Source organism: Taeniopygia guttata, chromosome 26 (genome assembly GCF_048771995.1).
Source record: "Taeniopygia guttata chromosome 26, bTaeGut7.mat, whole genome shotgun sequence".
NCBI lineage: Eukaryota > Metazoa > Chordata > Aves > Passeriformes > Estrildidae > Taeniopygia > Taeniopygia guttata.
Window position 1 is genome coordinate 1,467,275 of NC_133051.1, and position 27,655 is coordinate 1,494,929.

Below are 27,655 nucleotides of genomic sequence, written 5' to 3' on the forward strand. Positions count from 1 at the left end.
AGCCTCGCGCCCGCGTCACCACGGCAACGGCCCCGCCCCAAACCCCCCCCCACCTCCCCGCGCCGCAGCGCCCTCTGGCGGGAGCCGCCCGCACTGCGCCCGCGCCGGGAGCGGGGCATCATGGGAAGTGTAGGCGCTGCGGGCTCCGCGGCCGGGCCGCCCAACATGGCGGCGCCGCCGCCTCAGGGTGTTTTGTGCGCCCCAGAGGAGCCCAAGCGCTGCCAGTGACCCCCTGGCGCCTCGATGGAAGACAATAACCCAGCCTCGAGGGACCCCACGCGGGACAGGGCTCAGGGCCACCCCGCGGTGTCCCAGCGCAGAGGCGATGCATTTGACCCGCACTGCCCTGCCCGTGCCCCCGCTGTGCGTCAGCGTGTGGGCACACTGAGCGCTTTGTCCCCGGGCCCCTTCGGCCACGGTGGAAAAAAACCGAGAGAGAGAAACCCTGTGAGACCGTTCGAGGCCCGGCAGGAAACAGATCATAATCTCTCTAACGAACTGAGCTCATCTGCGAATGCAGAGATGGAGTCGCTCCCCCGGGCCTGTTCCAGAGGCGACCCTGGCTCTATACCCCAGGCTATAAACACTCCAAAGGCACAGCTGTATTTATACATAAGTGCTTGAAAAACTAACCCAAATGATGGTGTGTTATTGGGGCTTTTTTGTTTTGTTGTGTCCCTCTTGGCCCTCCACACACCAAGCAAGAATCTGCTGGTGGGGCCACTTTTCACAGGTTGTGGCTGATTCCTTTCAAAGGGCTCTTTCACACACAAGAAGGGAAATCCAAACCCTGCCCTGCCAAGGAAAGGGGGCTGGTGCCTGCAGGGCCGCTAGTGTGTGGGGCAGGAGGTCTGTGGCCAGGGGCTCCAAAAGCTTTATTGGTTATTATTTTCTGCTAAGTGACTCCAGTACTACCCACCACAGCCAGGGAACACAGCGGTAGCTGTAGTTAGGGACACCTGATGTGGTGTGGGGGTGACAAGAAGGCCCTGCTTGGTCAGTCCAGGTGTCCATGGCTGGTGACAAAGCCCCACACCCTGGAGCACAGTGAGTGATGCAGAAGGTTGTTGTAGAAACCAAGAGGGAACTGCAGCCCTGGGCCACAGGGTCCCGACCCATCAGCGTCTCTTTTTGAGTAGAGGGTGTAAAACAGAGCACGAGGAATTGAGTCCTGCAGTCCAGAGGAGAAGGCCCCAGTGCCCTCTCCCCACTGGGCTGCCTGATCCTCCTGGCACGTGGTGGCTGCAGCCCTTCACTGATGGAAATGGGAGCATCTCTGCCTTATGCAGTCCCCTGCAGGCTCTGTGCTGGTCCCCATCCAGAGATGGCCACACTGACCGTCCACCTGAGGGACAAGCTGAGCCCTGCCATTCCCAGCTGGGCTCTGCCATCCTGCTGGGCTAATTGGTGGGCTCTGTGGCCATGGTGTCCGCATCTGGAGAAGGCAATGCGCTGCTGTTCCCACCGTTGCTCACGTTTTCCTTGCTGTTTTCCCTCGTGGGGTCACTGCCTTTATCCTCCACCCTCTGCTTGAGTTTGAGGGAAGAATCTCTCCGTGACAGAAGGGGCTGGTAGCCGGCGAAGACTCCTCCACTCACGTTTGTTCGCTTGTCTGGGGGTGGAGAGAAAAAGAGAATTGTTTACCTGGGACCCAAACTGACTGTTCAGCTGAGGAAAAGGTTTGTGGAGTCCCTCCTTGCAGGAGACATTGCGGTATCTTCTCTGAGAGTCCTTCCAGCCACCAGATGCCCCAAAAAGGAGAAGATGGGTGGCGGTCTGGGCTCATGCCCCAGCACAGGGAGGTCCAGGGAAGGGTGGTCAGTTGGGTCAGCTGGTCCCTTACCTCCTGGCCCGATGGGGTGCATCAGCCGGTTCATCTGGACGTTCCAGTGCTTGACGTTGGTGCTGGCCTGTCGCAGCTTCCGCTGGGCCGCCTGCAGGGGATGGAGCAAAGGGGTGAGCTGGTGCCCCACTGGGACCACGGGCATGGGTTTGCCTTCCCTGAATAAGCCTGGATTGGAGGTTCCCTCTGGGATGGAGACCCAGTTCACCATCTTTTTGCTCCCCCTCCAACCCTTCCCTCTTCACACACCCGCTGTCAACATCGCTTTGGACAGCAACGCTTTGTGCCCAGGGCAGGACACACTTGTCCTGTCTCAGCCACTGCATCACACCCTGCCTGCACATGGCACAGCTCAGAAAGCCCCACGGCAGTTCCAGCCTGGTCCTCCCCAGCATGGAGGTGACTCTGGGAGGGCTGGAAAGTCCCCTGGGTTCACCGTGTGAGGAGATGTGATGCTCACCATGACATCTTGGTCCACCCGCTGCCTGTTCACTCTCACTTCTTCCAGCTGCTTCTGCGCCTCTTCCAGACACTTGTTCTTGTTCTCCATCTCCTGCTTGAGGACTTGCTTCTCCCTCTGAGTTTTGATGATATATTCTTCTTGCTCCTCCTTCAGCTTCATCAGCTCTTTCAGCTTCTCCTCTTCCTCAGCCAGTAGCCTTACAATGAAGAGCAAGAGGTGAGGATGTCCCCCTGCCCCTTCTTCCACCAGCTTTCCCCGTCCCAGTTTGCATACTGGGAAGGCACCAGCACACCCTGGGAGCACTGAGGTGCCCTGGGGAGCACACCCCCATGCCCAGCTGCTGCCCTGGGAGCAGGACTGCCCAAGGAGGGGGAGGGATGCCCTAGTCCTACCTGGCCTGAGCGCATCTCACAGCCTCCTCGTCCTGCCGTGCTTTCACCTCCTGCTGCAGGGCCTCCTGGAGCCTCCCCTGCATGTCCTCCAGCTCCAGGATGCGCTTGCGCTGCCGCTCTGCCTCTGCCTCCTTCAGGACCATCTCTGCCTGCATGGAGGCACGAGCCTGCGGGGGGACAGGAGCCATCAGTGGGCCAGGCCACCACCAGTGTCCCCAGAACCCACTTAGACCCACCAGGTGGAGTGGGCCAGAGCAGGGGCAGCCCACGGCGACAGGTCCAAAGCAAAGCTGTTTCCCTGCTCAGGAGACAGGCTGTGTCATTTGGAGCCAGTGCTGGCTGTGAGGTCAGAAGTGGGCTCTCTGTCCAGCCTGGCACCAGCATTTGCCTCTCACTGTCCCCCAGCTAAAGCCCCTTGAGGCAGGTTGTCCTCATCAATGGGATCTCAGGCACAGCAGAGCCCAGAGGTGATGGGTGGCAGCAGCACTGTACATCCAAACCCCTGGGCTGCCCAGAAGGAGAAGGAAGCACCCACCCCGTGAGCACCAGGGCCCATATGGGATGCACCCACCTGCTCAGCCTCCCGCAGCTGGATCTCCAGGGTCCTCTGCATCTCCTCGTGCTGCTGCCTCCGCCGCTGCTCCTCCTCCTGCAGCAGGATCTCTGCCTGCCTCTGGGCCTCCTTGAGCAGCTCCAGCTCCTGCAGCTTCCTCTCCTTTTCCTCCTGCAGCTGCTTGAGCCGTTGTGTCTCCTCCTCCTTGGCCGCCTTGCGCTGCTCCCGCTGCTCCCGCTGCTCTCGGCGCTTCTGCTTCAGGTCCTTGTGCAGGGACTTCTTTCCCTCTGCCTGCAGGCGGATGGCTGTCTGGATGGCTGCAGAGGGAGGGCACGCTCAGTGGGGACGTGCAGGGGGCATGGGGGAAGCTGGGGAAGGGGCACGGGGTGGGCACGGACCGAGCGTCCACTCCTGGCGCTGCCGGGTGTCCGAGGCGCTCATCTCGTAGGTGCGGGACAAGGTCTTCACACAGAACATGCACCTCTTCCCATCCTTGTCTGGCAACACCTGCAGGGAGAGGAGACAGCACAGCCCTGTACCCCACCTTATCCTCTTCAGCCACAGGACCGGCTCTCCCATGCTCAGGGGTGTGAAACTGTGTGTTCTCCTTCCAGGGCTCTGAACAGTCTGCTGTCCCCAGGCTGAGCCCGGGGCTGTACCTCCACGCAGCAGTGCTTGTCCAACGCGATGCTCCCCTTCTTCTCCTTCCGTTCCTCGCTCATGTAGTAGGACAGGACACTGGGCTTCAGCATGAACCACCGCTCTGACCAGTTCCTCCTCAGCTGGCCCTTCTTCCAGAGGTACCCCTGCGCCCGAGAGACACGGAGATCAAAACGGGCTGGCAGCAGGACGGAGCCCGTGCCCCAGAGTATGTGGGCTCCTTGCCTGTTTGAGCACATCCTCGATGACCTCCTGGTACACCTCCTCCACGGCCATGCTGATGGCCTCCTGCTCGATGCCTCTCAGGAACCGCCCCGAGTTCACCACGTCCAGGAACTGCCAGACCGTGAGGCCGCCCTGCCCCTGCGGCTCCTGGGACAGGAGATCATCCAGCTCGCAGGAGTTCAGCTCCACGTTCATGGCTGTGCAGATCTTCTTCAGCAGATACTCCACCTGTGGGGAGGAGGACACTCAGTGACAGCATCTGTCTGGGGGCAGGGCTGTCCCTACCCTATCAACCCAGTTTGGAGAGCCCAAGGCCACATCCCTCTCCAGCCTGGAGATCCCAGAGGGATCACCCTTTTTGATGGTTGAGGCATCCCAGGCAGCAGGCTGGTTCAGGAGACTGGAACTGGGTGAGTTTGACCTCTACAGAGAGGTTTTTCCTTTTAACCCCAAAGCTGGCATGTTTTGGCTAGTTTGTCTGCAGAGTGAAAAGACTCTGTAGCAGTCAAGAGCCTGAAGGAGTACAGGAGAGCACTGCTGACACCATCCAGGACTGATGTCTCACAGCCACAGTGAGCTCAGCACCACTGCTTCCCAAAAATCACTGGGGAGGAGCAGGGGAACAGGTCCTTATAGAGAGGAGCATCATTTTAAAACTGCAAATAAAAAGAGTCAAGGGTTGACGTGGTGTGGGGAAGACTCACTCCAGCTCAAGTTTTGCTGCCAGCTCTCCTCTGCCCACAACCTGGGGACTGAGACCAGTGGGTGACTGCAGGGAGCCACACAGGAAGGTGACACACAGCAGAACACCCAACTGGATTTTTTAATGTCATTTAATCGTAAAAAGGGCAAGAATTGAATGTTGGTGCTGAGGATGATTCAGTTTTTCATGGTCTGGGGAACAGGAAACACCTCTCCCAGGGCACAGGAAGTGCGGTCGCCCTCCTACAGCTGCGCAGCACGGTGCTTCTTGCCTTTTTTTCTTTTTTTTTTTTTTAATTTTGACTTTTCTGCTGATCTCAGAAGGTTGATGGGGTAGAAGGCAACAGCAGCCATGTTCCTCCTGCTGAGGCCACTCTTGGCTTCTGCACATGTGCATTCTGCCCAGATCTGCCCCCCTTCTCATGGGGGTTTAATCTGACCCCAGAGAAAAGGAGAACCTTCCCCTCTAAATGCTGTGGAATTTGGAGATTACTGCTAGGCTTTCCTTTGGCTGGCACCTCACCCTTAACACTCTTCATGCTGGGCAGGGGCTGAGCACTGGAGAGGGACAGAGAGGGACAGCCAGGTCTGCTCCAGGCAGGAAAGGCTGGAGCACTTTGAGGGGTCTCCCCTCTGAAGTCCCCCTCTTCTCCCTGGGCAGTGGAGGTGGCTGTGGGCACAGCAGGGGTGTCCAGGGCACACAGCCCCTTGTCCCACCCCCAGCCTCTTCTCTCTCATCCCCTGGAGCACCACATCTTGCAGGAGGCAGTGGAATGTGCCAGGAAGCGACAGTGTCACCCACAAATGGGGCTCTGCCAGCACATGGAGCCCTGGGAGGACAGGACTGGGGGGAGAGGCAGGTCCTACCTCATCTGGCACCATGACAAGAGGATATTTGTCTTCAGACAGAAAGTTGAAGAGACACCAGAGCTTGAAAGCATCCTGGTGGGATACAAGGCTATTCCCATTGCGGTCGGGTTTGTAGTTCTTCTTTGCTGTCAGGGTCCAGCAGAGCTCATCGAAGTTTTCTTTGACAAAAGCACCTTCCTCCACCTGCAGGCAGGAGTCAGGGGGTGAGTGGGGAGCTGAAGAGCTACAGAGGGGAGTTCTGAGGGGAGGAAGTGCTGGAGAGAAGAATCCCCCACTCCTAAAATCTGCCCAGTGAGAAGCATGGGGTGGTAGGCAGCACCAGCAGGAACCTGGGGTGAAGCACAGGCAGGATGATGTGGAGCTCTCATCCCCAGTGCCTCCATGATTTGGGGTTTCTTGTTTTCCCATTTAACCACAAAGAGGAACTGGGGAGTGAAGGGAAGTGCTGACCCAAGGGCAGCCAGCAGGAATGGTGCCTCCACCAGCCTCATCCCTGCTGCTGTTCTTTAATTGTGTCCTGGCACTGTGAGCTGCCCCAGGCACAATGTTTGGTGCAGATGGGTCAGCTGTGACGGGGATCAGAGGAGCTCTGGCTGTCCCTGGGTGCTCTGTCCCAGCTGTGTGAGCACAGGAGCAAACTGTGGCCTGTAGCAGCAAAGCTGGAGGAAAACCTTTGGGTGTCAAAAGCTAAAAGCTTCTCTTACTAGGAAAACCCACTTCCCTCTTTTCAGGCTGCCTCTGGGATTCTATAAGCCCTGGTGAAACCAGAAGGGATGGGTTTAAAAATCACCTCCCAAAGAACCATGTGGGCAACTGGAAGGATTTTGGCCACTCTGTGATGGAGAGATTAGGCTGGGCTGACCTTGGGCAGCTCCTGCTCTGGGCTGAGGGAGCTGGGGAAGGCTTTGCCCTTGCTTGCTGCAGACCAGATCCCTGCAGCCAAGATCAGCATTGCTGGACCAGCTCTGGGCAAGGCAAAGATGGGCACAGGGATGGGGACAGGAACAAGAGGGACAAGAACAGCAGGAGAGCCAGGGGAGTGAAGGGTTACTGCACCCAGCTCTGGCCCTTTCTGTGAGCACACAGTGGAAGAAATCTGTCAGTCATTCTTCCTCTCCTCACGTGCCTGGAAGAAACAGCACCCACAGACCAACCTCTGGCAGTGCCAGACAAAGGTGCCTTTGAACCGCAGAAAAAAAGGGAGAAAGCCTCTGCCCACCCCAGCTCTGCTCCTGCTTGCAGCTCTCCCTCCTCCCCCTCCTTTTACCAAATGAGGTCACACCTCAAAGGTGAGGATAAAAGGGGCTGATTTCTCTCTCTGAGCCCTTCAGGAAATGTGGGCAGAGATGCTGCTCCATCCAGAGCCGTGACGTAAAGGGATGACTTCATCCTTGCCAGGGAGACGCTGAGTATTAAACATTTCTCACTCATTTTGGCATTCTCCTGAGCACTCCCCATCTCTCTGCACCCTCTTTCCACCCACCAAGGACTGTGATTTCCAAGAGCTCAGGGGAGCTCCCAGGAAGCTCAGTGTTCTCACGTGAGGAGCAGCAGGCCTGGGGGATGACCAAGGAGCTCACCTTGTCCAGGATGTACTTGTTGAGGTAGGGCATGTACCCCTGGCTGGACACCGGCCCGTCATCGTCGTCGCGGAAATGCTCTTCCAGTGCCACGGGGTCGTGGGGGATGCACAGCACCGTGTACAGGTTGTGAGACAGCACCTGGCCAAGCACAAGGGCTGGTGAGAAGGTGAACAACCTCCAGCCCTGCCCCAGCACATCCCCAAGGTGCCACCCGCTCACTCACCCCCCTGGCACTGTGCCCTGCGTGGCATCACCTCCTGGCAGCCACAGTACCCAGCCAAGGTTTGGGTTTGGCATCATTTCCCAATGTAAATTTTAGAGAATCATTTAGAAACAGGCAAAAAATCGAGGATTTTCCCACATTAGTTTCTTTTCTTGGCATATGAGGAACTTCTTTCTTGAAAGGGCTGTTTCAAACCTCTCAGAGCGAACAGGGCTCGCTCTGATCTACAAAAGCTGATAAGCCACCCCAAGCTATGCATTTGGCACAACCACAGCCCAGCCTGGCAGCACCCACTGTCTGCTGGGGACACAAAAAGATGGAAACATGAAAATAGGAAAGACTGGTGAGAAACTAAGCAAAGGTTTTGTCCGGAATGGAAGCGGACAATGGAGATCTGGAGACACATCATCCCCAGAAATACTCAGCCAGGCTTGCCAACAGCCTGCTTTGTTCAAATCCCCCTAAACAAAGCATATTTACAAGCTCATGGATTTCCCACGTGCTGGAAAACCTGGAGCAAGGCTGCCCAGGAGCACCACCAGCATCTCCAGCTTGTGATGCTGGGCAGGTGGTGCTCTCCTTGCCTTTACATCCCAGAAGCAAGAGATGGTCAAACAAGTGACCCATACTGACACCTCAGCACTGCACCAGGATCTGCTGATGCAGCTTGCCAAGGGCTCAAGAGAGGGGCTGGAGGAAATTTAACAGCATCCCTACTCCTCTGTGCAGGGCTGGAAATTTCCTCCCAGCAGCAGAGGAGTGGCCTGAGGCCATGATGGCTGCTGCAGCTGGAGACAGTTCTTGTTTGACTAGATTTTCATTCTCTTTTCCACCTTCTGGACCAATGGGATCAGCAGGACTCCACCCTGTGCTCACACAACAGGGCTGTAGCCCCGAGCACTGCTGCTACACTCTGCTTTTGGGGCTCAGTGCAGCCCCGGGGTCCACACAGAGCTGGAAAGGCCTGGGAACATCACAGACATCCTCCAGAATGGTCACAAATCCATCAGGATGAATTCAAAGTTTGGGAATCATACCCCATTCTGTGTTTCCAACGTTTCATCTCCATCCTTCACCCCTCCTCCCAGAGCACCCCTAAAAACCCCTGTGAGGTCTCAGTTGTGACTCCAGCTGTGGGGGGACACCCTGAGCCCCTCCACCCATCCTGGCACCCTGCAACCCAAACCCCTCCACTGCCAAATGGGGAGGAAAGCCCTGGCCTGGTCATGGAGAGGTGAGAAACCCTCACAGGCTCTGAAACAGCGACAGGAGGAGGAGAGTAACAGCAGGGGAGAGGGATGCTAGGAGAGCAGCTTGCTGGTACAGCCTTTCCCCCGTGGCATGGCTGGAGGGCAGGGGTCAGCCTGACTCCTCCTAGTGCCCTGGATTCCTCTGAGCAGCAGCCTTGTTTCTGTTCTCCACCCTCTCCCACCCACCACCCATAAGCAGAGGTGCCCAAAAGCACCAGGGCAGTGCTGGGTGTCTCCAGCACGCATGGCCACCCCGAAGGGACCGCACCCCATCCCACCCACAGCCCTTCCAGCCCCGCCAGCGAGGGGGATGCCATGGCTCTGAGAGCACAAACGCTTCCCAAGAGCAGGGCTGGTGGTGTGTCTGTGCTGGGAGCAAAACTCCCCAACTACCCGACCTCTCTGGGTGCTCAGCACCCGACCGCAGGCTGTCCTTCCTTCCTGTGCACACACACACACACACACACACACACACCTACACTCCCTGCACATGCCTGCCTGTGCAGAACTGCCCCTGTGAGGAGCCCAAAGGCTTCCCACAGCTGTGTCCTCATGCTGGAAACTCCAACACCTCCACGGCACCGTGCCCAGAGCTCCTGCTCTGCCAGGCCAGCTCTGGCTCTGTCCCCTGGGCACAAGCCTGGTGTCTCTGCCACCCCTGCTCGACACCCTTCGTGCAGCAGCACGCCTGGGTGAGGGCACAGAGCACAGCCCAGGGCTCAGCAGCCCTGCAGGGCTTTGGAGAGGGCTCCGTGGCTTTAATACTTTATTGTTCAGAGCAGCGAGACCCGGATTCCTTCTCACTGAACCAAGCTGGGGCAAACTGGAGTGTTTTTGTGGGTGGAAACAAAATCTCCCTGGCCTGGACACAGTGGGAAAGTCATCCAGAGCTGAGCTGAGCTGTGCTGTTCAATGACCTACCACCAACCCATCCCTTCCCCTCTCAAGTGTCCCCCTGGGTAAAGTCACTTTGGAGGTGCCACCCCCAGCATCACCACAGCCCCCACACCACGGTTTGCAGACCCTGCATGGACTGTCCATGAAACTGCCATTAAAATCAGAGTTTCTGTGGCCTCAGCATGGTCACTGGTGATAAAGATCTCTCAAGACAAGCACTGCTGGTGGTTTTGGGTCCATCCCATGCTTGGCCAGGCTCTGAACCCAGAGCAGAGAACACAGCAGCCCCTCTCAGGGATTAGCAAACTGAATTAAACTCTGGCCTACTTTAGGATTTTCCTTAATTCCTTCAGCTATTTCTACAGTTTTAGCAGGTGAGCGTGGCTCACAGGGCACATGCCACGAGTTCTGGGGGGCAGCTGAAGGCTCTGAGCCGCAAAGGCTGAGCAGGAAGAATCTGCCTCCCGCTGCTTCTCCTCCAGATCCCTGCAAACAAACCCTGAATTCTGGGGCAAAACACACTCCCCTCCCACAGAGCAGCACCTTCCCTGCAGTCTGTCCTGGGGAAGCCCTATAAAATAAAGGGAATGGAGGAAAAGGGGTTTTTTTTGGGTTCAAAACGGTCTGGCAGACTGGCAGCAGCTGCCATGTCCTGACGCAATACCTCCCTGTGCTCAGCGTGTTCCTGCTCAGGTCTCTTCTCTCATACAGACCCTGGTACCAACCAGCATTTCCAACCCCAGTGCCAGCCTAAGAACCAAAACGGATGAAAAAACCACATTCCCACCGTATGCAAAGGTTAAAAAATAAATTATTCTCAGAGCCAAGGGGCTCCCTGGTGAGTTCATCAACCCTGGCCTGGGGGCAAACAAAAAGATTTTTAGAGCTATGATGGGTTTAATGAAGGGCTGAGAGCATAAGCCCTCTGAAAGCCGCTAAGAGTGGGGAGAGGGGAAAGCGGAGAAGAGTTTTTTAAAGTGCTCTGTTACTTCTAGCCACACCACTGAGGAGTTTTTGTTAAAAAACAACCTGTCCCTACCTCCCGACCCACTGGCTCAGCAAGGAGAAACACAGGTGCTCCAGCGAGCAAGACCATGTGAACAGAGTTTGGGCTTTTAGTTTGCCATAAAAAGCACAATAAACTGATAACTAAAATTTAGATTTCTTATCACTTTCACCTAGAAAGCACGAATTCCCCCCCCAAGCCCTTTTTGCCTGAGAACTTCACCAGAACCAGCGCGGAAGCAACAAGAAGATCTTGTTGATCTCAATATTTAACAATTTCTCCGTGGAAAGCCGCGGGGATGCAGAACAGCCCCGGGCTCGTCCCGCCGCTCGCTGCCCACCCTCCATCCGCGCTCCGCGCACCGGGGCACTCACTTTGAGCTGCGATTTGGAGACTTTGCCGCTCTTCTCCACGTCCAGGGCGGTGAAGGCGTACCAGATGGACTTGAGCAGCTCTGCTCGCAGGTCCATGGCTGGCGGCTGTGCCGAGCGGCGGATCCGGTTCCTGGAGCCGCCCGGGCGGGCGGGACGCGGGGCGGGAGCGGCGCCGCTCGGAGCCCCCGGAGGAGCCGCTCCTCCTGCCCGGCTCGGCCCCGGCAGCCGAGATCCGCCGTAATTTGCGTTTTGGGGAGGGAAATCTTTGTTTTGGCTCAAGCAGCGGCTTTGCCTCCCTGATGGGGCTCACCGGGCGAGCGCGGACTCAGCCTGGGCATCCCCATCTTTCTCTACAAACTCCTCTGGGGTGTCCAAAAACGACCCACACCACAGCCGGGAGCCTGTGCCAGGCTCAGGTGTACAGCTGGACGCGAGGATCTCGGAGAACCGGGGCAGTGAAAGGACTGAAGGCACCTCTGGGGGCAGGACACCAGCCCGGGTCTCTCTCCCCAGCTCAGGGGAGGATATAGGATGTGTTCACAGACACAGTTTCCTAAATCTAGGCTAGCAGGGGTCCCTGGAAGAGCCAAGGCCTGATGTGAGATTTCAGGGACACGTCTTACCCCTCCAAGCCACATGCTGAGGGCTCAGAGGGCACAGCTCACCCTGCTCCCAGCCCTCCTCTGGGACAGCTCCTGCTTTGGCAGGACATGTTTGGTCAATTCCATAAATCTCCTCAATGTCCTTAATCCTTACAGCTGCTGAACACCACCATCCACCCTCTCTTCCACCAAAGAGAAGAGGAATCCTTTTAAAAAACAAATTTTAAATTTGTTTTTATTTCAACTCAGCATTTACATCCAGATCTAGCTCAGCTCCTGGCAAGTGCTGGCTGCTGTGCTCCACAGCCAAGGAATCGGCCATGGAAGCCTTGTTTGAAAAGGAAGTGTGACAAAGAGATGGGAGAACTGCTGTTGGAACCATCCCAGTGCTGGCTCCAGTGGCAGGAACTGCTCACCCTCCATACCGAGCTCAGGACAGCCTGGGCTTGCTCTGATGGGCCTTTATTGCTCCTGTGCATGTGCTGCCCGCTTGCCCCTGAGCTGGAGGGGTGGGCAAGAACGGAAAGTTGTTGGACCATTCCCTGAGGGAGAGGGCAGAAGTGCCCCTGAAGAGATGGCTGCTGCTCCGAGCCCAGAGCAGGCAGCAGCCCAGTGTACCTGCCCTCCCTCCCCTTCACACAGCTCACCCCAGCAGCCCTGTGCCACCCCAGCTGGCACAGGGCACACGCTGGCACTGGCTCAGACACTGTCCCTGCCCTGCCACTCCCCCTGCCCCGGCTGCTGCGCTGGCCTCAGCTCCCCTTGCCAGGCAGGGCTGTGCCAGGCGGCACTGGCTCGTAGTGGATGACGGCTGCGGCCATGCTGAGCGCTTCCTCCAGGCTCTGCTGCTCCTCCAGCTGCGGGAGGGAACGGGGAGAGAGACTGTGAGGGCTGAACCCCAAAAGGCAGCTCAGGGTGGCTCCCAGCAGGACAGAGGGGTGACACAGGTGGGTGACACAGGTGGGTGACACAGGTGGGTGACACAGGTGGGTGACACAGGCGTGAAGCACAAGGGCAGACAGGGCCAAGATGCAGAAGGGCTGTTGCAAAGGAGCATTCTGCAATCCCAGCAGGATGTCCCTGTTGCCCTCTGCACATCTGGGAATTAAGGAGCAAGCCCCCTGGGCAAGCAGGGATGCAGCGGGGGCAGAGGGCAGGCAGCGAGCGGCCAGGAGTGAAGGGGACAGTGGTAAGAGCCCTGTGGTACCTGCACAGCGATGTGGGTGCCGTGGGAGGTGGCCAGCAATGTCACCTGCTGATGACAGAGCGGGGCCATGTCCGACTCCTCTGACACCACTGCCCCAGAAGCCACTATGGTCACCTGGGAAAAGTTCAGTTAATCATGTTTTAAAAGAAAGTGCAGCTCTCTTCTAGCAGGGGAAGCAGGGATGCTCCCAGCTTTGTCTGTACCTCCTGTGCCTCGCTGCCATCAGTGCTGGCCACAGTCATGGCCCCCGTGTCACCACCTGGCAGCTCTCCCTCGGGCACGGCGAGGACCCCGCTCTGCGTCACCACGCCGATGGCACTGCCCAGGGCCTGCAGCTCCTCCTGAGACAGAGGGACCTGGAGATGACAGCAGAGGCTCAGGGAGTCTTGGGCAACTCCCAAGTTTAGCAATGCATGGCTCTGGGTAAGGAGGAAACAAGACTCTCTGCAAGACTCAAGGACTTTGCCCAGCACCATGGATAAAAGTGACAATAGAGAACTCAGAGCTTGGGTCTCCAGCCCTCCCCCTTCCACCACATCTCCCCTTCCATTCAGCCTTTTGTCTCAAGCCTCGATGGGGACAGCTTTGTGCATGGCAGCAGCAGGAGCATCTGAGGCTAAGAGGAAACAGGTCACTGGTGGCAGCTGTTTCCCTTGCCCCGTGCCACAGGAGGAAGTTTTTTCCAGTCAGCACAGGGGCAGCTGGTGGAGGGAAGTACAAGAAAAGCACTGCCCTATACAAGTGATGACAAAACATCTCCAAATCCAGCCTGGGTCAGCAGAGCTGGGGAGCTGCAGGGGGCCAAGGGCTGCCAGTCACCACACAAACACCCAGAAACCCCATCAGCAAAGGGGGGCACCAGGACCAGAGACCCCCCAAACCAACACTGCAGCAGTGGGCGAGGCTGTAGGAGGGAGCCCTCAGGGCAGGAGGAGACCAGGAAGCTCCTAGGCCTGATAAAAATGCTGGAAAAAGACCCTGCAAGGAACACCATGGCTGAGTAGAGGCAGAATCTCACTACAGATAATAACTGCTGTCCCTGACATGCTGGAGGCTGTCTGTGTCCATACCTGCTCTGTCCCATCCTGAGAGATAACTGAGATTTGTGTAGGCACACAATCTTCTTCATCTTCCTCCATCTCTGACAGGAAAGCAATATGCTGACTCTTCAGTGGAGAGCCTCTGTCAGCAGCTGCAGCAGCTGGATTAGAGAAGGGCAAGAGCAGCATTATCAGGGTGTGAATGCACATGCCTGGATCTGGACCTGCCTGTGGTCTCAAGGGCAAGCACAGAAGAGCACAGGACCACGATGACACCAGCCCAGTGATGGCCTGGGAAGAAGGACCTTTACCTCTCCCTGTACCACAGAATGGGCAGGGACCTGCTCCCAACCTGTGACTTACAGGACCTCCCAATAGATCTGGCTTCCATGGGGAGGCACAGGGCGTGAGAGGGGCTCATTGTCACCTCCCTCCCTTTTGCCACACCTCGATGGGGGAGCAGCTACTCACCCTCCAGCTGCTGCTGCTCGTAGAGGGCCTGCTCGCTCTCCTCGGTGGCCTCCAGCTCGCCGTGGCTGCTGCGCTTGTGCATGGCCAGCGTGGAGGTCTGGCGGTAGGTCTTGCCACAGCTGCTGCAGGTGTAGGGCTTGCAGTGCGTGTGCACCACGTGGTGCTTGTACAGGCTGGAGTACTCTGTGAAGCGCTTCCCACAGCCCGGCACGGTGCACAGGTATGGCTTCTCTCCTAGGGCAGAGGCCACAGAGCTCAGCTTCACCCTCCTCATGCTCTGGGGAGGGATTCCCCACCAGAGCAAATAGCTGGAGACAGACTGCTGGAACAATAATCAATCCAATGAAGCAATTCCCACTATTTTCTCCAATTCCCAGATCTACCCCTGCGACCTTCAGCCTGGAAATGCCCATTCCAGCCCCACCAACTCCCTGCTGCTGGCTCCCTCCTACCTGTGTGGATTCTCATGTGGTTCTTGTAGTTGGTGGCGCTGGTGAAGCCCCTGCCGCAGCCAGGCTCTGCACACATGTAGGGCCGCTCGCCCGTGTGCGTCCGGATGTGAACCTTGCGGATGTTGGACGTGGTGAAGGAGCGGCCACAGCCCACGAAGGGGCACTTGAAGGGACGTTCACCTGCATGGACAGAGAGCTGTGGGTGAGACCTGCCACCATGCAGCCACCTGGAGATCTTTTCTGGGTTGTCCTCTGTGCAGTTCTCCACCCCGCGCTGCTCACCTGTGTGTGTGCGGATGTGTTTCTGCAGGTCCCCGGAGGTTTTGAAGGCTTTGCTACACATGTCCTCTGGACACTTGTAGGGTTTTTCACCTGTGTGTGTTCTCACGTGGCTCTTCAGACCGTACCCTGTCCAGGACAGAGACCACAACTCATTTTGTAATGAGAAGGAAACACCATGACAAGCTGAGTACCACCCCTCAGTCCACGTACTTGAGCGTCCGTGTTGTGTCTGCAAAGCTTGAAAGGGAAGAAATAACCAACCCCAACACCACTTCCAACCTTGCTTCCACCATTATCTGCCCACAATCAGTGAAGTCCCAACAGGCTCCCGTGCTGTGATTCCCTTCCTTTAGATGCTCTAGATATTGTGCTCTCCTGGGTTAGACAGAAGATGAAATCTGCTCCAAACAGAAATTTGTTACCTGTAGCAAATGCTTTCCCACAGCTTGGGAAGTCACACGTGTATGGCCGGTCACCTGTGTGAGCACGTTCATGTACCTGGAAAAGAAAAACAGGTCCCTAAAATGAGGTCCAAGGGACTGGTGGAGAGAATGTGAAGTTCCATGTTGGTTTTCACCTTGGCCCATTGACACATCTGGGTCTCTTGGGGAGCTCAGCACGTAACTCAGCTGCACACAAGGGAGCGTTCTGCTCTGGCAGCGTTACCTGGGACTGGTCTGGCCTGCACACTGCCATGTCACCTGCTTTACCTTGAGGTGGTGGGCAGTGGTGTAGAGGCGGCCACAGCCTTTGTACCCACAGCGGAAAGCTCTGCTGCCGACCTGCTGCCCCTTCCTGTGGCTTTGCACCTCCTCCTCCTGCAATTCCTGCTGGGACAAGTACTGGAATCAATCCAGCAAGCCACCACAGCTTCACCAAGCCCACACAAATATTTCCCTCCTTGCCATACATATGCACTCTTGCAGTTATCTTCCAAAAACACATTCCTACAAACCAGCTTGTACCCACATGGTGAAGCCCAGGTGACAGGGCTCTAGGAACCTGCATTTCCCCCTCCCACCCCCCAGCTCACTGGGGGTTCTCAGACACGAAACTCCCTTTGTCAGCATTTGAAATATGTGCAGTTAGCATTTGCTAACTCGGCAGAGAAGCCACAACATTTTTATAATTACTGGCAAAGAGGAGTTCGGCCTAGTTCCAGTCACTGAAAACTTCAGACCTGGGAAGAGATGTTGCTGGAGTCTTTACTCTTCACATGGCAGGTGTCTGTCACTGCCTCCTCTTCCTCATCAGAGCCCTGTGAGTGAAGAAGCACAGGCAGTGTTTGTGTGCCCCTGCACAGCGTGGAGCAGGAAGGCAGTGACAGCCACAGTGCCACCCCACCCTTCCCCAGAGAGCAGGGGCTGGGCCTGCCACAGCAGGAAGGTGTGTGCCCAGCTCAGCGCTGCCAGCACACAGCCCCGTTCTGTGTCCCCTCAGCAGTGGCACTCCCACCAGAGCCCTGTCCAGCTGCTTTCTCAAAGCTGGCACAGCTGACAGACGGATGCACACGAGCACTGCTGAAGGGAGGGCACAAACTCAGGCCAAGGGATGCTGTGCCCTCACCTTCCTGCCATACTGCTGCAATGAATTCATGGTGTCCACGTCAAAGCCATCATCCTCCTCCTCCCCAGCCAACTCCTGGAGCCCAGGCTCTGTCTGCACTTCCAGGATGGTGCTGCCAGGTGCCACGATGACAGGACGGTGGATGTAGGCAGTGGAGCCATCCTCTAGCTGGACAGCCTGCAATGTGCCAGGCTCATAACTCTCTGCAAGAGGAAACATTCAGGTAAAGAGCTGAAAAAAAGCTCAGTGTGAGGCAGAAAAGAAGAGCTTCATCTCCCCAGCCTTGGAAATCTGACACATTTCAGCAGCCAAGGAAAGAGCAGGGAGTGCTTTACCTTTAGCTGTGCTGTGTATGAAGGCCATGGTGCCATCCTCCAGCACCACTGGCTGCCCATCTTCAAAAGCCAGAGCCTCTAAAAGAAAAGAAAAACATCCACACACCTTCCTGGAGGACTCAGCATGGGGAATGCTGCAGCAGCTGAGGCTGCCAGGCAGGAGAGGACACAGGGCTGCCTGCTTGCCCTGAAAGGCAACCACAGCTGTAGGTTTTAAGACACCATTTGAGCTTTTCTGATGTGAATGATGAGGTTTTCAAGGCTTCATGCACAGATTTGCCTCTTCCTTTGCTCGAAGGAGTGATGCGGTGTCTCAACAGTTTCAAAATGCCAGATTATGCCCAGCAAGAAGGGGATATAATCAAGGATGGCTCTGGCACAGGGGTGTGTGAAGGAGAACACAAACATCCCATGACAGGGGAAGCAGGGGTGAGGAGAACCCCCTCACTGTGCATGTGAAGGCAGGGAAGAGGGTGAAGGGGGGAAAGGGGCACAGCCAGCTATGAAACATCCATTTCAAGCAGCCTTTGGAGAACAGAAAAGGGAGGTGGCATACAAGGAGCTTGGGAGCATCAAGGAAGGACTGCCCAAAGTAACAGAGCTCTTTCTGCCTGCCCTTTTGCATCTTAGCATGGCCAAGGATGATTCCTCTGTGCCACTCTGGTGCCTGCCACATGAAGTGGGTTCCCAACACCTCTCAGACTAATGTCACCTAATTTCAGAGATGATGGTGGCTGATGGGTCAAGGTGGCATTGTTCCCAACAATCCCCACATGACCCGCCCCCACCACCTATTCCAGAAGTAATGTATTATCTCACAGTTCAGAGGAAACTCCTGCCCAGCTGCTCCCACATGAAACAAGCTCTGTGTGTGCTGTGGCTGGCACCAACACAGCACACAGCTCACCGGGCTCGTGGTATGACAACAGGGAGAGCCCACAGGTGAAATGGCACTGAAACATTTGTCTCCACCTCCACCAAATTCACCTTCTCATCACATTGCTAAAGACTTTGCAGGCAATGTCCTTGCTCACTCAGCCTCAAAACCACAAGAAAGAAAACCCCAACAGAAGCCTTGTGCTCACATGGACTTTTGGGAGTTGGAACAGACAGAGGAGCCCAAACCCTGGAGCACTGAGAGCTGCAGCCACATCTACAGTGTCCTTCCAAACAGAAAGAGGGCAATGTGTGCTCCTCACCTTTCTCAACTGTCACCTGATGGATATAAGCTGTGGTCCCATCTTCAAGTTCAATGACTTGCCCTTCAATCAGCTTTTCACCTGGAACAGTTAAAACACACCATCAGCTGCTGAGCCCAGTCTCTGTCCCACATGCTTCCCACAGTCCCACAAAAGGGAGAAATTGTCACTTCTAGGCTGTTTTAGGGATCAGCTTTCCTCCACAGAGACACTTGACTTCCCAAAAATGCTGGCACTGCCCTTGTCTGGACAGGACACATGACAAAGACCCTCAGGAATCACTTGTTGAGGAGCTGCCCCTCACAGCTCCTCGTGCCAAGGAGCAGAAAGAGCATACAGAGAAAGCAATTACACTTGTGTTGGAAGGAAAGATCAACTGGGTGTGCTGAGCAGCATCAGCAAGTGCTGGGAGATTTATCTACTCCTTTGGCAGAGGATCAACTGTTAGGAAACAATTCCAGCACCTAAAGGTGCCTAAAGTGCTGCCAGTGTTGGGCTGTAGAGGCTCAACTCTGCCAAAGACTCTGTGCAAACCTGGAAGCATGACTTAGTTACCCAAAGATTTGGTGCAGAGAGGAGATTGCTCCATCCCACTGGAGAACCCAGGCTGGTTTCACCTGGAGCATAAGGTTTGAGAGGGGGTCACACAACCTGGGGGTTCCAAGACAGTCCAGCTGCACACGTGTAACAAACCTGCAGTGAGTTTGCACAGAAAATAAAGCAGGAGAGGAACCCCCAGGACACGGAGCTGCACAACTCCTCCATCCTGTTCTGCAGGCTGGCAAACAGCGTGCTCCTCTTCCTGGGAGCAGTGGGTGGTGGAGAAAGGGGCACCTCACCAACACCAGAGCAAGGGCAGGTGTGGAATTTGGCACCTTTGAGCAGGGAAACACTGCTGTGAACCAAACCCTGTGCACACCAGTGATGCAAAACCACCGGCTCAGCCCAGGGGAAGTTTTGGTGGAGCAGAGCTACACAGCAACCCTGGGAAGAACGGGGCTCTCCTGGTCTGAACAGCACCTTTATTTTCCACAGCAACAGCTCTCCCATCTCCACAGCTTCATTTCTAAACCAGAGGCACGTTTGATTTGTATTTTATTTTACATCCGACTCGAGTGCAAATCCAGCAGTCACCAGCTGCCCGTGTGAAGTGGCCACGCACTGTGGCAGCTCCCACGCCGTGAGGGGCACTGCTGGTGAGTCTGACTCTAATTCCAGAGCCAGCAGGAGCCTCTCAGCCCCGGACAGCCCGAGGCTCTGTTACCTCTGGTGGTGCCATCCCCAGGGGTCACTGCTGGCAGCCCCAGGCTCTCCATCCTGCCCAGACATGGATCCTGCCTGGGAGCACTGGGGCCCAGAGCCAGGGGCCCCTGGGACACGGGGTCGTCGTCTTTGCTGCGAGCCTTAAGTAAAAAGAACAATTCCATTTCAGTTTCTGCCCTTAGTTTCTCCTCCTCCTTTAATCTCTCCACATTAGGAAAGGCTTGAATAGACTCAAAAGACTTTTGAGGTTATAAAGGATTAAGATGGACAATGCTGCATCCTTCCCACACTCAAGGCAGGCAGGGATAAGAATCTATTCCACACCCAAATATGAAATGAAGCTTATCACGCCAGTGAACTGACAGATTTTCTTAGAGATGGTACAACTATCACATTCGAGCCCTTCCCGTCCTCCAAATGATCCGCAGGGTTTCCAGCTACTTTAAATCCTGATCCTACAGGCTGAGCACGTCCTGTGCTGCAGGAGAGAGGGGCAGGGTGATGAGCTTTATTCCCCCTCCTCTCCTCCCTTTCCTGACTGATTCCCAGCCTTCCGAGGGATAGAATTTCAGGCTAAGCAAGCGATGCTAAAGGCTGCACACCCCCGCCAGAACATTTCGCTGAAGGGACTCCCTGCTGACGGGTTATCGTTCACAGGCGCTACAGTGAATTCATCCTGAGCCATCTCCGAGACAGCCAAATCTTTCCGATGGTTTGATATGCAGGAGGAACGAGGCGCAGCGCCCCGTCCGCACCCGTCGCCGCCTCGCCCCGCGCCCCCCGCACCCGGCGGAGGCTCCCCCGGGGCTGCCCTCGCACCGCCGTCCCCCCGAGCCAACCGGGGGGCAGCGGGGAGGGTCCGGGGGCGGCGGGGACACGGGGGGCTCCCCCCGCGGGGTCCCCGGGGGCTGAGGCGGCTCCGGGCCCGGCCGCCATCGCCGCCCCCCATCCCCCACACCGACCTGAGCGACCCGCCGGGCCCGGGTCCGCCGCCGGCCCGACGTGCACCGCGCGCGGCGCCGCCCACCCCGCAACCCGCATAACACCGACCCTCCCGCCCGTGCGCGGCCGGCCCCGCCCGCCATACAGGTTCCGGGGCGGCCCGCGCGCGCCGCCTAGCGGCCGGTGCGCGGGGGAGGCGCTCAGCCGGCGGCGCATGCGCGGTGCCAATATTGAAGCCGCAAGGTCCCGCTGCCCGGCCGGGCAATCACCGCTGGAGCTGGACCGGCAGTTTGTTCCCGGCGGCCGCTAAGGCAGCCCAGACCTCCTGGGATACATGATGAAGCGACACAGGGACTCCTGTCCTGGTGGTCCGAGATGGAGGGCAAAGGGGTCCCGGTTGTTTATTTAACAAGGAAGGAGATGCGGCCGGGCAGCCGGGGATGCGCTCCCCGCCGCCCCCAACATGGCGCGGCGCCGCGCGCTCGATCTCGCGAGAGCTCGCCATTATTTATACCGCGCCGGAGCCGCTTCCGCCTCTTCGCTCCGAGCAGCCGCAGCCATGAGGTGTGTACGGCCCAGTGTCTGCTCCGCGCCATCCGCCGCCATCCGCCCCATCCGCGCCCCCCGGGGGCTGCGGGGCCGTCCGGGCGGCCGGCGAGGCGCGATCCTCGGAGTGGATAGCGCGGGGGGAACGCGCGGGCACCGGGGCGGGCGCGGGGCCGCGTCCCGGGCGGGGCCGGCCCTGAGCCCGCGCTGCTGTTTCCCCCCGCAGCAGCAAAGTGTCCCGGGACACCCTGTACGAGGCGGTGAAGGAGGTGCTGCACGGCAGCCGTGCCAAGAAGCGCAAGTAAGAGCCGCGGACACGGCGGTGTCACCCCCGGCCTTGCCCCCTCCGTGCCCGGCCGGGCCTCACCCGCTGCCTCCGCAGGTTCGTGGAGACGGTGGAGCTGCAGATCAGCCTCAAGAATTATGACCCGCAGAAGGACAAGCGGTTCTCCGGTACCGTCAGGTTCGCCATCCTCTCGCTCCTACCCAGCCTTCGGCCCTGCCCGGCCCCGCTCGGGGCCGCCGCGGCGCCGAACCGCTCGGGGAGTCCGGTGCGCCGGACGGACCCTGACCCTGGGTCTTAAAACATGAGGGGAGGTGCGGCAGCCCCCGGGCTGGCCCCACCGGCCTGCTGGGACGGCAGGTGAGCGGCTGTGCAGGATGCCCCGTGCTGCGGTAAGGTGTCTCCGTGCTGGCTCCGTGCACACGCGGCTGCTGCTGCCCGGTCGCTGACTCGGACCTTCCTTCCTTCTTTCTCCAGGTTGAAGTCGACGCCACGGCCCAAATTCTCGGTCTGTCTGTTGGGGGACCAACAGCACTGCGATGAGGCCAAAGCAGTCGATATCCCTCACATGGATATAGAAGCTCTGAAGAAGCTGAACAAAAATAAGAAGCTGGTGAAGAAGCTGGGTGAGTGTCCATAAGGCTCTTCCCTGTGCTCAGATTTCCATGCCATGGTTAGTTGCATTGCTGAAAAGCTGAGCAGAGTCAGCCCCAGTACCAAAATCTGCCCAAAAACTCTTCAGAAAAGCCACCAGGCTGTTCTGACAGGTCAGTACTGCAGGAATGGGGCTGGTTGTCCAAGGAAAGGCAAGACAGAGAAAATGTCCCTGTCAACAATTTCACCCTTTGCTATCTCCCTCAATACCTGGTCGGGGAGCTGGAGGGCAGCAAAAGCTGAGAAATGCCAGAAGCAGGAGTGTGCTTTTCCTGCAGTTCTTGTGTGAACAGAATGAAATGCACTCATTTTCTTTTAGTTGGAGAGAAAATCCCTCCCTTCCTGGGAACTCCAGAGTCCCTCTTGTGCATTCCTCAGGCAGACAGGAGCTTCCCCCGTAGTCCATAATGGGCCATACATTATGTAATTATTGGCTAGCCCATCCTTAGCCCCCTGGGTGTCTCCTTGCAGCTAAGAAGTACGATGCCTTCCTGGCCTCTGAGTCCTTGATCAAGCAAATTCCTCGAATCCTGGGCCCGGGCCTGAACAAAGCTGGGAAATTCCCTTCTCTGCTCACCCACAATGAGAACCTGGTGGCCAAGGTGGATGAGGTTAAATCGACCATCAAGTTTCAGATGAAGAAGGTAAAGCATGGCTTCAGTTGTGTGCCTGGGGGTTGTTCTGTGTCTGCCGTCTCTGGCTTAGGCTGTAGGTGTCCCTCGAGTGTTCCTGAAGCTGTAGCTGGTTCCCTCCAGCGAGGAGAAGTGGTACCTGGAGTGTTCCGTGGCCGTCCAGAAAGGAGGAATAATTTAACTGTGGTTGATGGATCTCGGAGCAAATGATGAGGAAATGATTGGATGCTTCAGTGCCGAGCACAATCCAGTTAATTAATGGTGCTGCTCATGGGGTGGGACCTGGCCAGAGGTGTCCCTGGAGGGCTGAGCATGACTAGGGCTTTGCTGGGGCTGAATTTGGGACTCGACTCTGTCCAAATTTACTTGGGAGCAGCTCTGTGGGGATCGTGGGGGCACATCTCAGAGGCCACAGCAGATCTGAGGGTTTGCAACTGCTTGAGCATTTAGAATAGCTGAGTTAAGGATGTCCTGACACTTGGCCTGTTGGCTCACTCATAAATCCTTCCGCCTCCAGCCTGTGGAAGTGGGAGCATTGACTTCCAGGCTGCTCAGAGGGGCGGCCTGGCCTCTGCCACAGTGCAGAGAGGGCTGGGGGCTGGCCCCAGGGGCAGAAAGTGAAGCTGGTGTGAGCATGTCCACACCATGGGACAGCCCAACGCCCTGATGAGCGGGTCAGCTCTGGTCACCTTTGCTTTGCCTGTGAAAGCCGTACCTGTTTCTGTCCCCAGGTGCTCTGTCTGGCTGTGGCTGTGGGACACGTGAAGATGACAGAGGACGAGCTGGTCTACAACATCCACCTGGCCATCAACTTCCTGGTGTCCCTGCTGAAGAAGAACTGGCAGAACGTGAGAGCTCTGTACATCAAGAGCACCATGGGGAAACCCCAGCGCCTCTACTAAGGGGGGCAGCAATAAACCCTCCAGACACCCACAGCTCTGTGTGTGCTTCTGTTCCTCCGGAGCTCCTCGGGGAGGGTTTGCTGAAGGGCTGCTCCCTTCCTCCTGAGGAAGGCTCAGATGCTGTGTTGAGTTGAGAGAGATGAATTCCAAGTGGGATATTGGAGCTTTTGAGGGAAGGAGCCTCATCCCCCCTGCATTCAGAGACGGAGGGGGAAGGACTCTGCCCCCAGAGCAGAGGTGCAGGTTCAGCAGTTTGGGCTGTGGCCCCCAGGTCCCCCTGTGTCCCCCTTACCTGGTGCAGAGCTCACCTGAGTCCTGTGCAGAGCCCAGCCCTGTCCTGGGAGGGCTGTTAAGGAGCAGCAGAAGCATTTAAATAAATACCCCTCCCAGCCCACACCTGCCCAGGAGCAGCAGAAGCATTTAAATAAATGCCCCTCCCAGCCCACACCTGCCCAGGAGCAGCAGAAGCATTTAAATAAATGCCCCTCCCAGCCCACACCTGCCCAGGTGCAGCTCCTGAGCACTTGGGCATTGTCTGTAGGTCCAGGGGTGCTGAAGGAGGGCAGAGCTGCAGCCCAGCAAGGGGATGGGGCTGAGGCAGAGGGTGTTTCCCATCCCCTTTTCCCTCTGAGCCAGTTTAACTCCGTGTTCTTGGCTAAAAATGAAATTTGTTGCATTTAAATAATGTGCATAAATAAATACATTGTGCAGGGACTGGAGAGCTTAGGGAAGGGCAGCATTTAAGCTTCTGTGGGGGGGAGAAAAAATACTTCAGGCCCTGGAAAAGCTTGTCAGCATCTGAGGGAACAAAACAATGAAAATAGCTCTGGATCCTGCTGTTAAAAACCTTTAAAATAAGCATCAGAGCCAGTTTTTGAAAGATCAACACAACACCAAGAAATTCCATTTAATAATTAAAAAAAGACAATACAAAATGCAAACATTTCTTTTTACAAAGTTCAAATAACATTTTTTTTTCTTTTAATCAAGTGCAAATAACTTCATGAACTACATCTTGCTCATCACTTTAATAGTTTCTGCTGGAGATGGCAAGTCCTGGCCCGCTGCAAAAGGCAGATATAAATAACTCCATGAAAAAAAAAACCCAAAACCCCAACAACCCTTAATTTTTCTTGACTGCTTTAAAACCTTGATCCCCGAGGTGGCTGATGCGGGTTTCAGCCTTTCAAACCCATTCTGAGGTGGGGGTGGGTGAGGAGTGGGGCTGGGCCCTGTGGAATTTTGGGGACTTTTTAAAGATATTTGATGAAAGAAGAAGGGGGAAGCACCATTTCCAGGTGCCTTTGGCCATTCCAGGAGGACGTGCTGCCCACTTCATCCTTCCACAACAGGGAAGCAGAGGTGACACAGGTTACAGCCAGGACAGTAACCTGACATTAGATGAGCCAGAGTTAATCAAAGTTAATGAACTCTGGTGGGCAGGAGGGGCTGTGGCACTCAAGGCCACCACAGCAGGATTGGTCAGTCCTGGGCTGATTTTATTTTTGCTGCTGGTGTTTTTTTCCTTCTAAATGCAAAGGGCCCTATGAAGGTCACTGGTCTGTGCCACTGTCCCAGAGCCACAAAACCCCTCCAGATCCCTACAGCAGCTTTTGTGCATAAAAGCAGCTGCTTTCAGACAGCGACCAAGTGACAAACAGCTCAGCCCACAGATGTGGAGCTTCCAAACAGGCTGGGAGGGGAAAATCCACAGCTGGGATGAATCAGGAGAGACTTTTCCAACTGACGCATCTTGGGGACAAACCTCAGCCCCTGTGCCAGTGCTCAGCCCGCCTGCAGCCCCTCACAGACCCGGGAGAGGCTCTTGGGGTGCTGGAGCAGTGTGGATCAAGGAGGGGAAACAGGGATGAGCAGCTGCTTCCCCCAGATGCAGGAAAGATGGACCCAGTGGGACACGCAGAGCAATAAATAATTGGTTTGTTAAAAGCAGGGCTGGGCTCACGTGTGGGCAAAGGGACAGGGAGGGACAAGTGGGGACAGTGATGGGAAGGGACCTGCCACTGGCAGAGCTATAGGTAGGTCGATCATGTTTAGTCCTGGCAGCTCCAGGTCTTTGAGAGGATGAAGATGAGGATGAAAGTGTGGGGAGGACTGGCAGCAGGGCTGGAAAAGTAGGGAGGCTTGGGGAGGAGGAGGAGGAGGAGGAGGAGGGGTGAGTGGTGGTAGCAGTTGCCTGTCCCTGGGAGTCCTGTCTGTCCACACGAAGATGCTGAGGGGACAAACCCAAACCCACCAGTGGTGTCCACCTGGCCACTGTCCCCAGCTGAGCCTGTCTGGGGGAGGCAGATGCAGTGAAACAAGGGGTGGCAGGATGAGTCTTCCCTGGGATCTGCACCCCACTCCCTGGGGAGGGACTCCCACAGCATCCCTGCAGGGTGAGAACACACAGGGATGGGGCCAAAAATGGCTGGTGGGATCAGAAGCACAAAACCTCCCCAGGTCTGGGAGGGTGGCTCTGCTCAGGAGAGATTTCAGGGCTGAGTGGAGGGTAGCTCCCCTCTCCTCCCAGTGTGCCCCCCAGACCTGTCCTCAGCAGTTCTGGCTCATCCCTGAGCCCCTGCAGGGAAACAAATCCGTTTGCAACAAGCAGATGACAGGGCTGAGTTCTGATGCCCCTCGCAATGGGGCGGAACAACACCCAAACCGTGGTGGATCAGTCTGACAGGACCAACTCCACCCCCATGGATGGACCAAGACACCTCCAACTCACTGCAAAAACTCACCCCATCGCACTGAGCAGAAGAGGCACCATCTCCCCCCAGAGAGGGGCTTTTATGGGGGACAAACGTGGCAGAAAAGGCCTGAAGATGCCATCGTGCTGGTCAGCACAGCCCAGGGCCCGGCTTGCTCTGGGTGGGTGGTTTTTGTTTTCTTGCAAACACACATTCTCATTTCTCAGGCAGTTATAAATATTGTCGTTTCTAGTAGAAAAAAAAAAAAAAAACAACTTCCCTCTAAATAATATAAGGAAGACTCAAATGATTGCACTTAATACATATGAAAAAGGTAGAAAGGAGGATATCCTAGTGCACAAACATTAACTCCTGCTCTTCTCAAAGCTTGCTTTTCCGAGTTACTCTTTGGCAGAGCTTGTAACAAAGTCTGGTTTCTTGGCACAAGTGTCTGGGGTGTGGGAGGGGGAGAAGAAAAATAAAAAAAATCGAACCCGGCTGAAAGTCCGTCTCCCTGTTTTCTCCCGTGCAGCCAGACATTGTTCTCCGGGAACGTGGCTTGGCTGCCTTCCCTCCCAGCACCAGCACGGCTCTCCAGCGGGCAGAGCCACCACGGTGCAGCGCTGGTGGGCTTTGCCATCACTCCTTTGCATTTCCTTTTCCATCAAGTCGGCTTTGTCAGTTCTTTCCCCCCTGACCTCTGCAAAGCGGCGCCGGTAGCTGCGCTGGACACGGCGTCACCCATGCGCTGCTCAGGGGCCGCAGAGACAAGGACCCCCACACTGTCCTGGGCTGCTGGTGGCACCAGGGAACGGGGACAGACCTGGCGCAAAGGAAACCAAAGGGAGCACGCGGGACAGCAGAAGAACCACTACTTCAGTTTCCTAAAACCTTCGAAGAAGCTGCTTCGGAAGAGGGGAGAGGTTTCACCGCTGCTGGATGAGACCGGAGCGTGCCCCTGGCTGGGAGGGGAGCGGCAGGGAAATGTGGGGGGACGTCTGCGGGGCCAGCAGTGGCGATCCTGCCGGAGCCAGGCGGAGGAAGGAAAAGTCAGAAAGGAGAAGGAAAGGAGAAGAGGGTTTCCTTGGCTGCGGGGCGGCCCAGGGCGCGGGGGGCTATTTGTAAGGCCGCAGGAAGCTGGAGACTTTGGAGCGCAGGAGTTTGATGAAGGAGCGGGGCAGCATCTCCTTGTGCTTCTCTGTGTACTTGAAGTAGTTCTGGGGGTGTGCCAGCACGTCGAAGAAAGCTTTGATGAGCTTCTTGTCCTGCAGGGAAGCCGAGCCAGAGGGAGGTTCAGCATCCCCCCTGTGCCCCCCTGAAGCTCCAAGTGCAAGGAGAGCAGGAGGCATCCCCGAAAGGAAGGATGAGGCATCCCCGAAAGGAAGGATGCTGCATCCCCCACAGCCCTGGGTAACACAGACTTGGGGGCACACACTCACCTTGAGGATCTCCTGGTGGTTCTCAGAGGCGTAGAGCCTTCCATCCCGCACGATGTCCTCCACCAGCTGCTCGTAGTCCTCTGCCAAAAAACACAGGGCATGAGCT

The 27,655-nt window shown here is 56.6% G+C and overlaps 4 protein-coding genes across 9 annotated transcripts in view; 1 reads left to right on the forward strand and 3 right to left on the reverse strand.

The window, feature by feature from the left end:
* Positions 1-856: 856 nt before the first annotated feature.
* DEF6 (DEF6 guanine nucleotide exchange factor) lies at positions 857-11,337 on the reverse strand. Its single transcript, XM_004176662.6, has 11 exons — positions 11,042-11,337; positions 7,289-7,429; positions 5,706-5,891; positions 4,137-4,364; positions 3,911-4,057; positions 3,650-3,758; positions 3,270-3,568; positions 2,699-2,865; positions 2,304-2,502; positions 1,844-1,934; positions 857-1,612 (listed from the first exon to the last, which is right to left on the reverse strand). The coding sequence occupies exons 1-11, from the start codon at positions 11,135-11,137 to the stop codon at positions 1,401-1,403; spliced, it is 1,875 nt and encodes a 624-aa protein (XP_004176710.3). The 5' UTR covers positions 11,138-11,337; the 3' UTR covers positions 857-1,400.
* A 513-nt stretch (positions 11,338-11,850) lies between these two features.
* ZNF76 (zinc finger protein 76) lies at positions 11,851-20,840 on the reverse strand. Of its 6 annotated transcripts, none has more exons than XM_012570982.5 (15): positions 20,421-20,840; positions 19,460-19,598; positions 18,196-18,276; positions 16,997-17,074; positions 16,662-16,864; positions 16,276-16,353; positions 15,806-15,922; positions 15,518-15,593; positions 15,096-15,221; positions 14,814-14,993; positions 14,362-14,595; positions 13,921-14,051; positions 13,054-13,206; positions 12,851-12,964; positions 11,851-12,500 (listed from the first exon to the last, which is right to left on the reverse strand). In XM_012570982.5, the coding sequence occupies exons 1-15, from the start codon at positions 20,541-20,543 to the stop codon at positions 12,396-12,398; spliced, it is 1,938 nt and encodes a 645-aa protein (XP_012426436.5). In that variant the 5' UTR covers positions 20,544-20,840; the 3' UTR covers positions 11,851-12,395. The 6 variants fall into 6 exon arrangements, with proteins under 6 accessions (XP_012426436.5, XP_072774851.1, XP_072774849.1 ...); XM_072918750.1 differs by lacking the exon at positions 20,421-20,840 and adding an exon at positions 20,061-20,403; XM_072918748.1 differs by lacking the exon at positions 19,460-19,598.
* An 8-nt stretch (positions 20,841-20,848) lies between these two features.
* RPL10A (ribosomal protein L10a) lies at positions 20,849-23,448 on the forward strand. The gene is made up of 6 exons (XM_002199075.7): positions 20,849-20,964; positions 21,173-21,247; positions 21,329-21,409; positions 21,707-21,855; positions 22,355-22,527; positions 23,247-23,448. Exons 1-6 carry the CDS (start codon positions 20,864-20,866, stop codon positions 23,415-23,417), a joined length of 750 nt encoding a protein of 249 aa, XP_002199111.4. The 5' UTR covers positions 20,849-20,863; the 3' UTR covers positions 23,418-23,448.
* Positions 23,449-24,288: 840 nt separating this feature from the next.
* SCUBE3 (signal peptide, CUB domain and EGF like domain containing 3) overlaps positions 24,289-27,655 on the reverse strand; it is a 31,807-nt gene continuing 28,440 nt past the window's right edge. Inside the window, exons 22-23 of the mRNA XM_072918752.1 lie at positions 27,550-27,629; positions 24,289-27,375 (exon numbers count right to left, since the gene is read on the reverse strand). Coding sequence (XP_072774853.1) covers positions 27,226-27,375; positions 27,550-27,629 — 230 coding nt within the window. The 3' untranslated portion in view covers positions 24,289-27,225. The remainder of the gene's footprint in view (positions 27,376-27,549; positions 27,630-27,655) is intronic.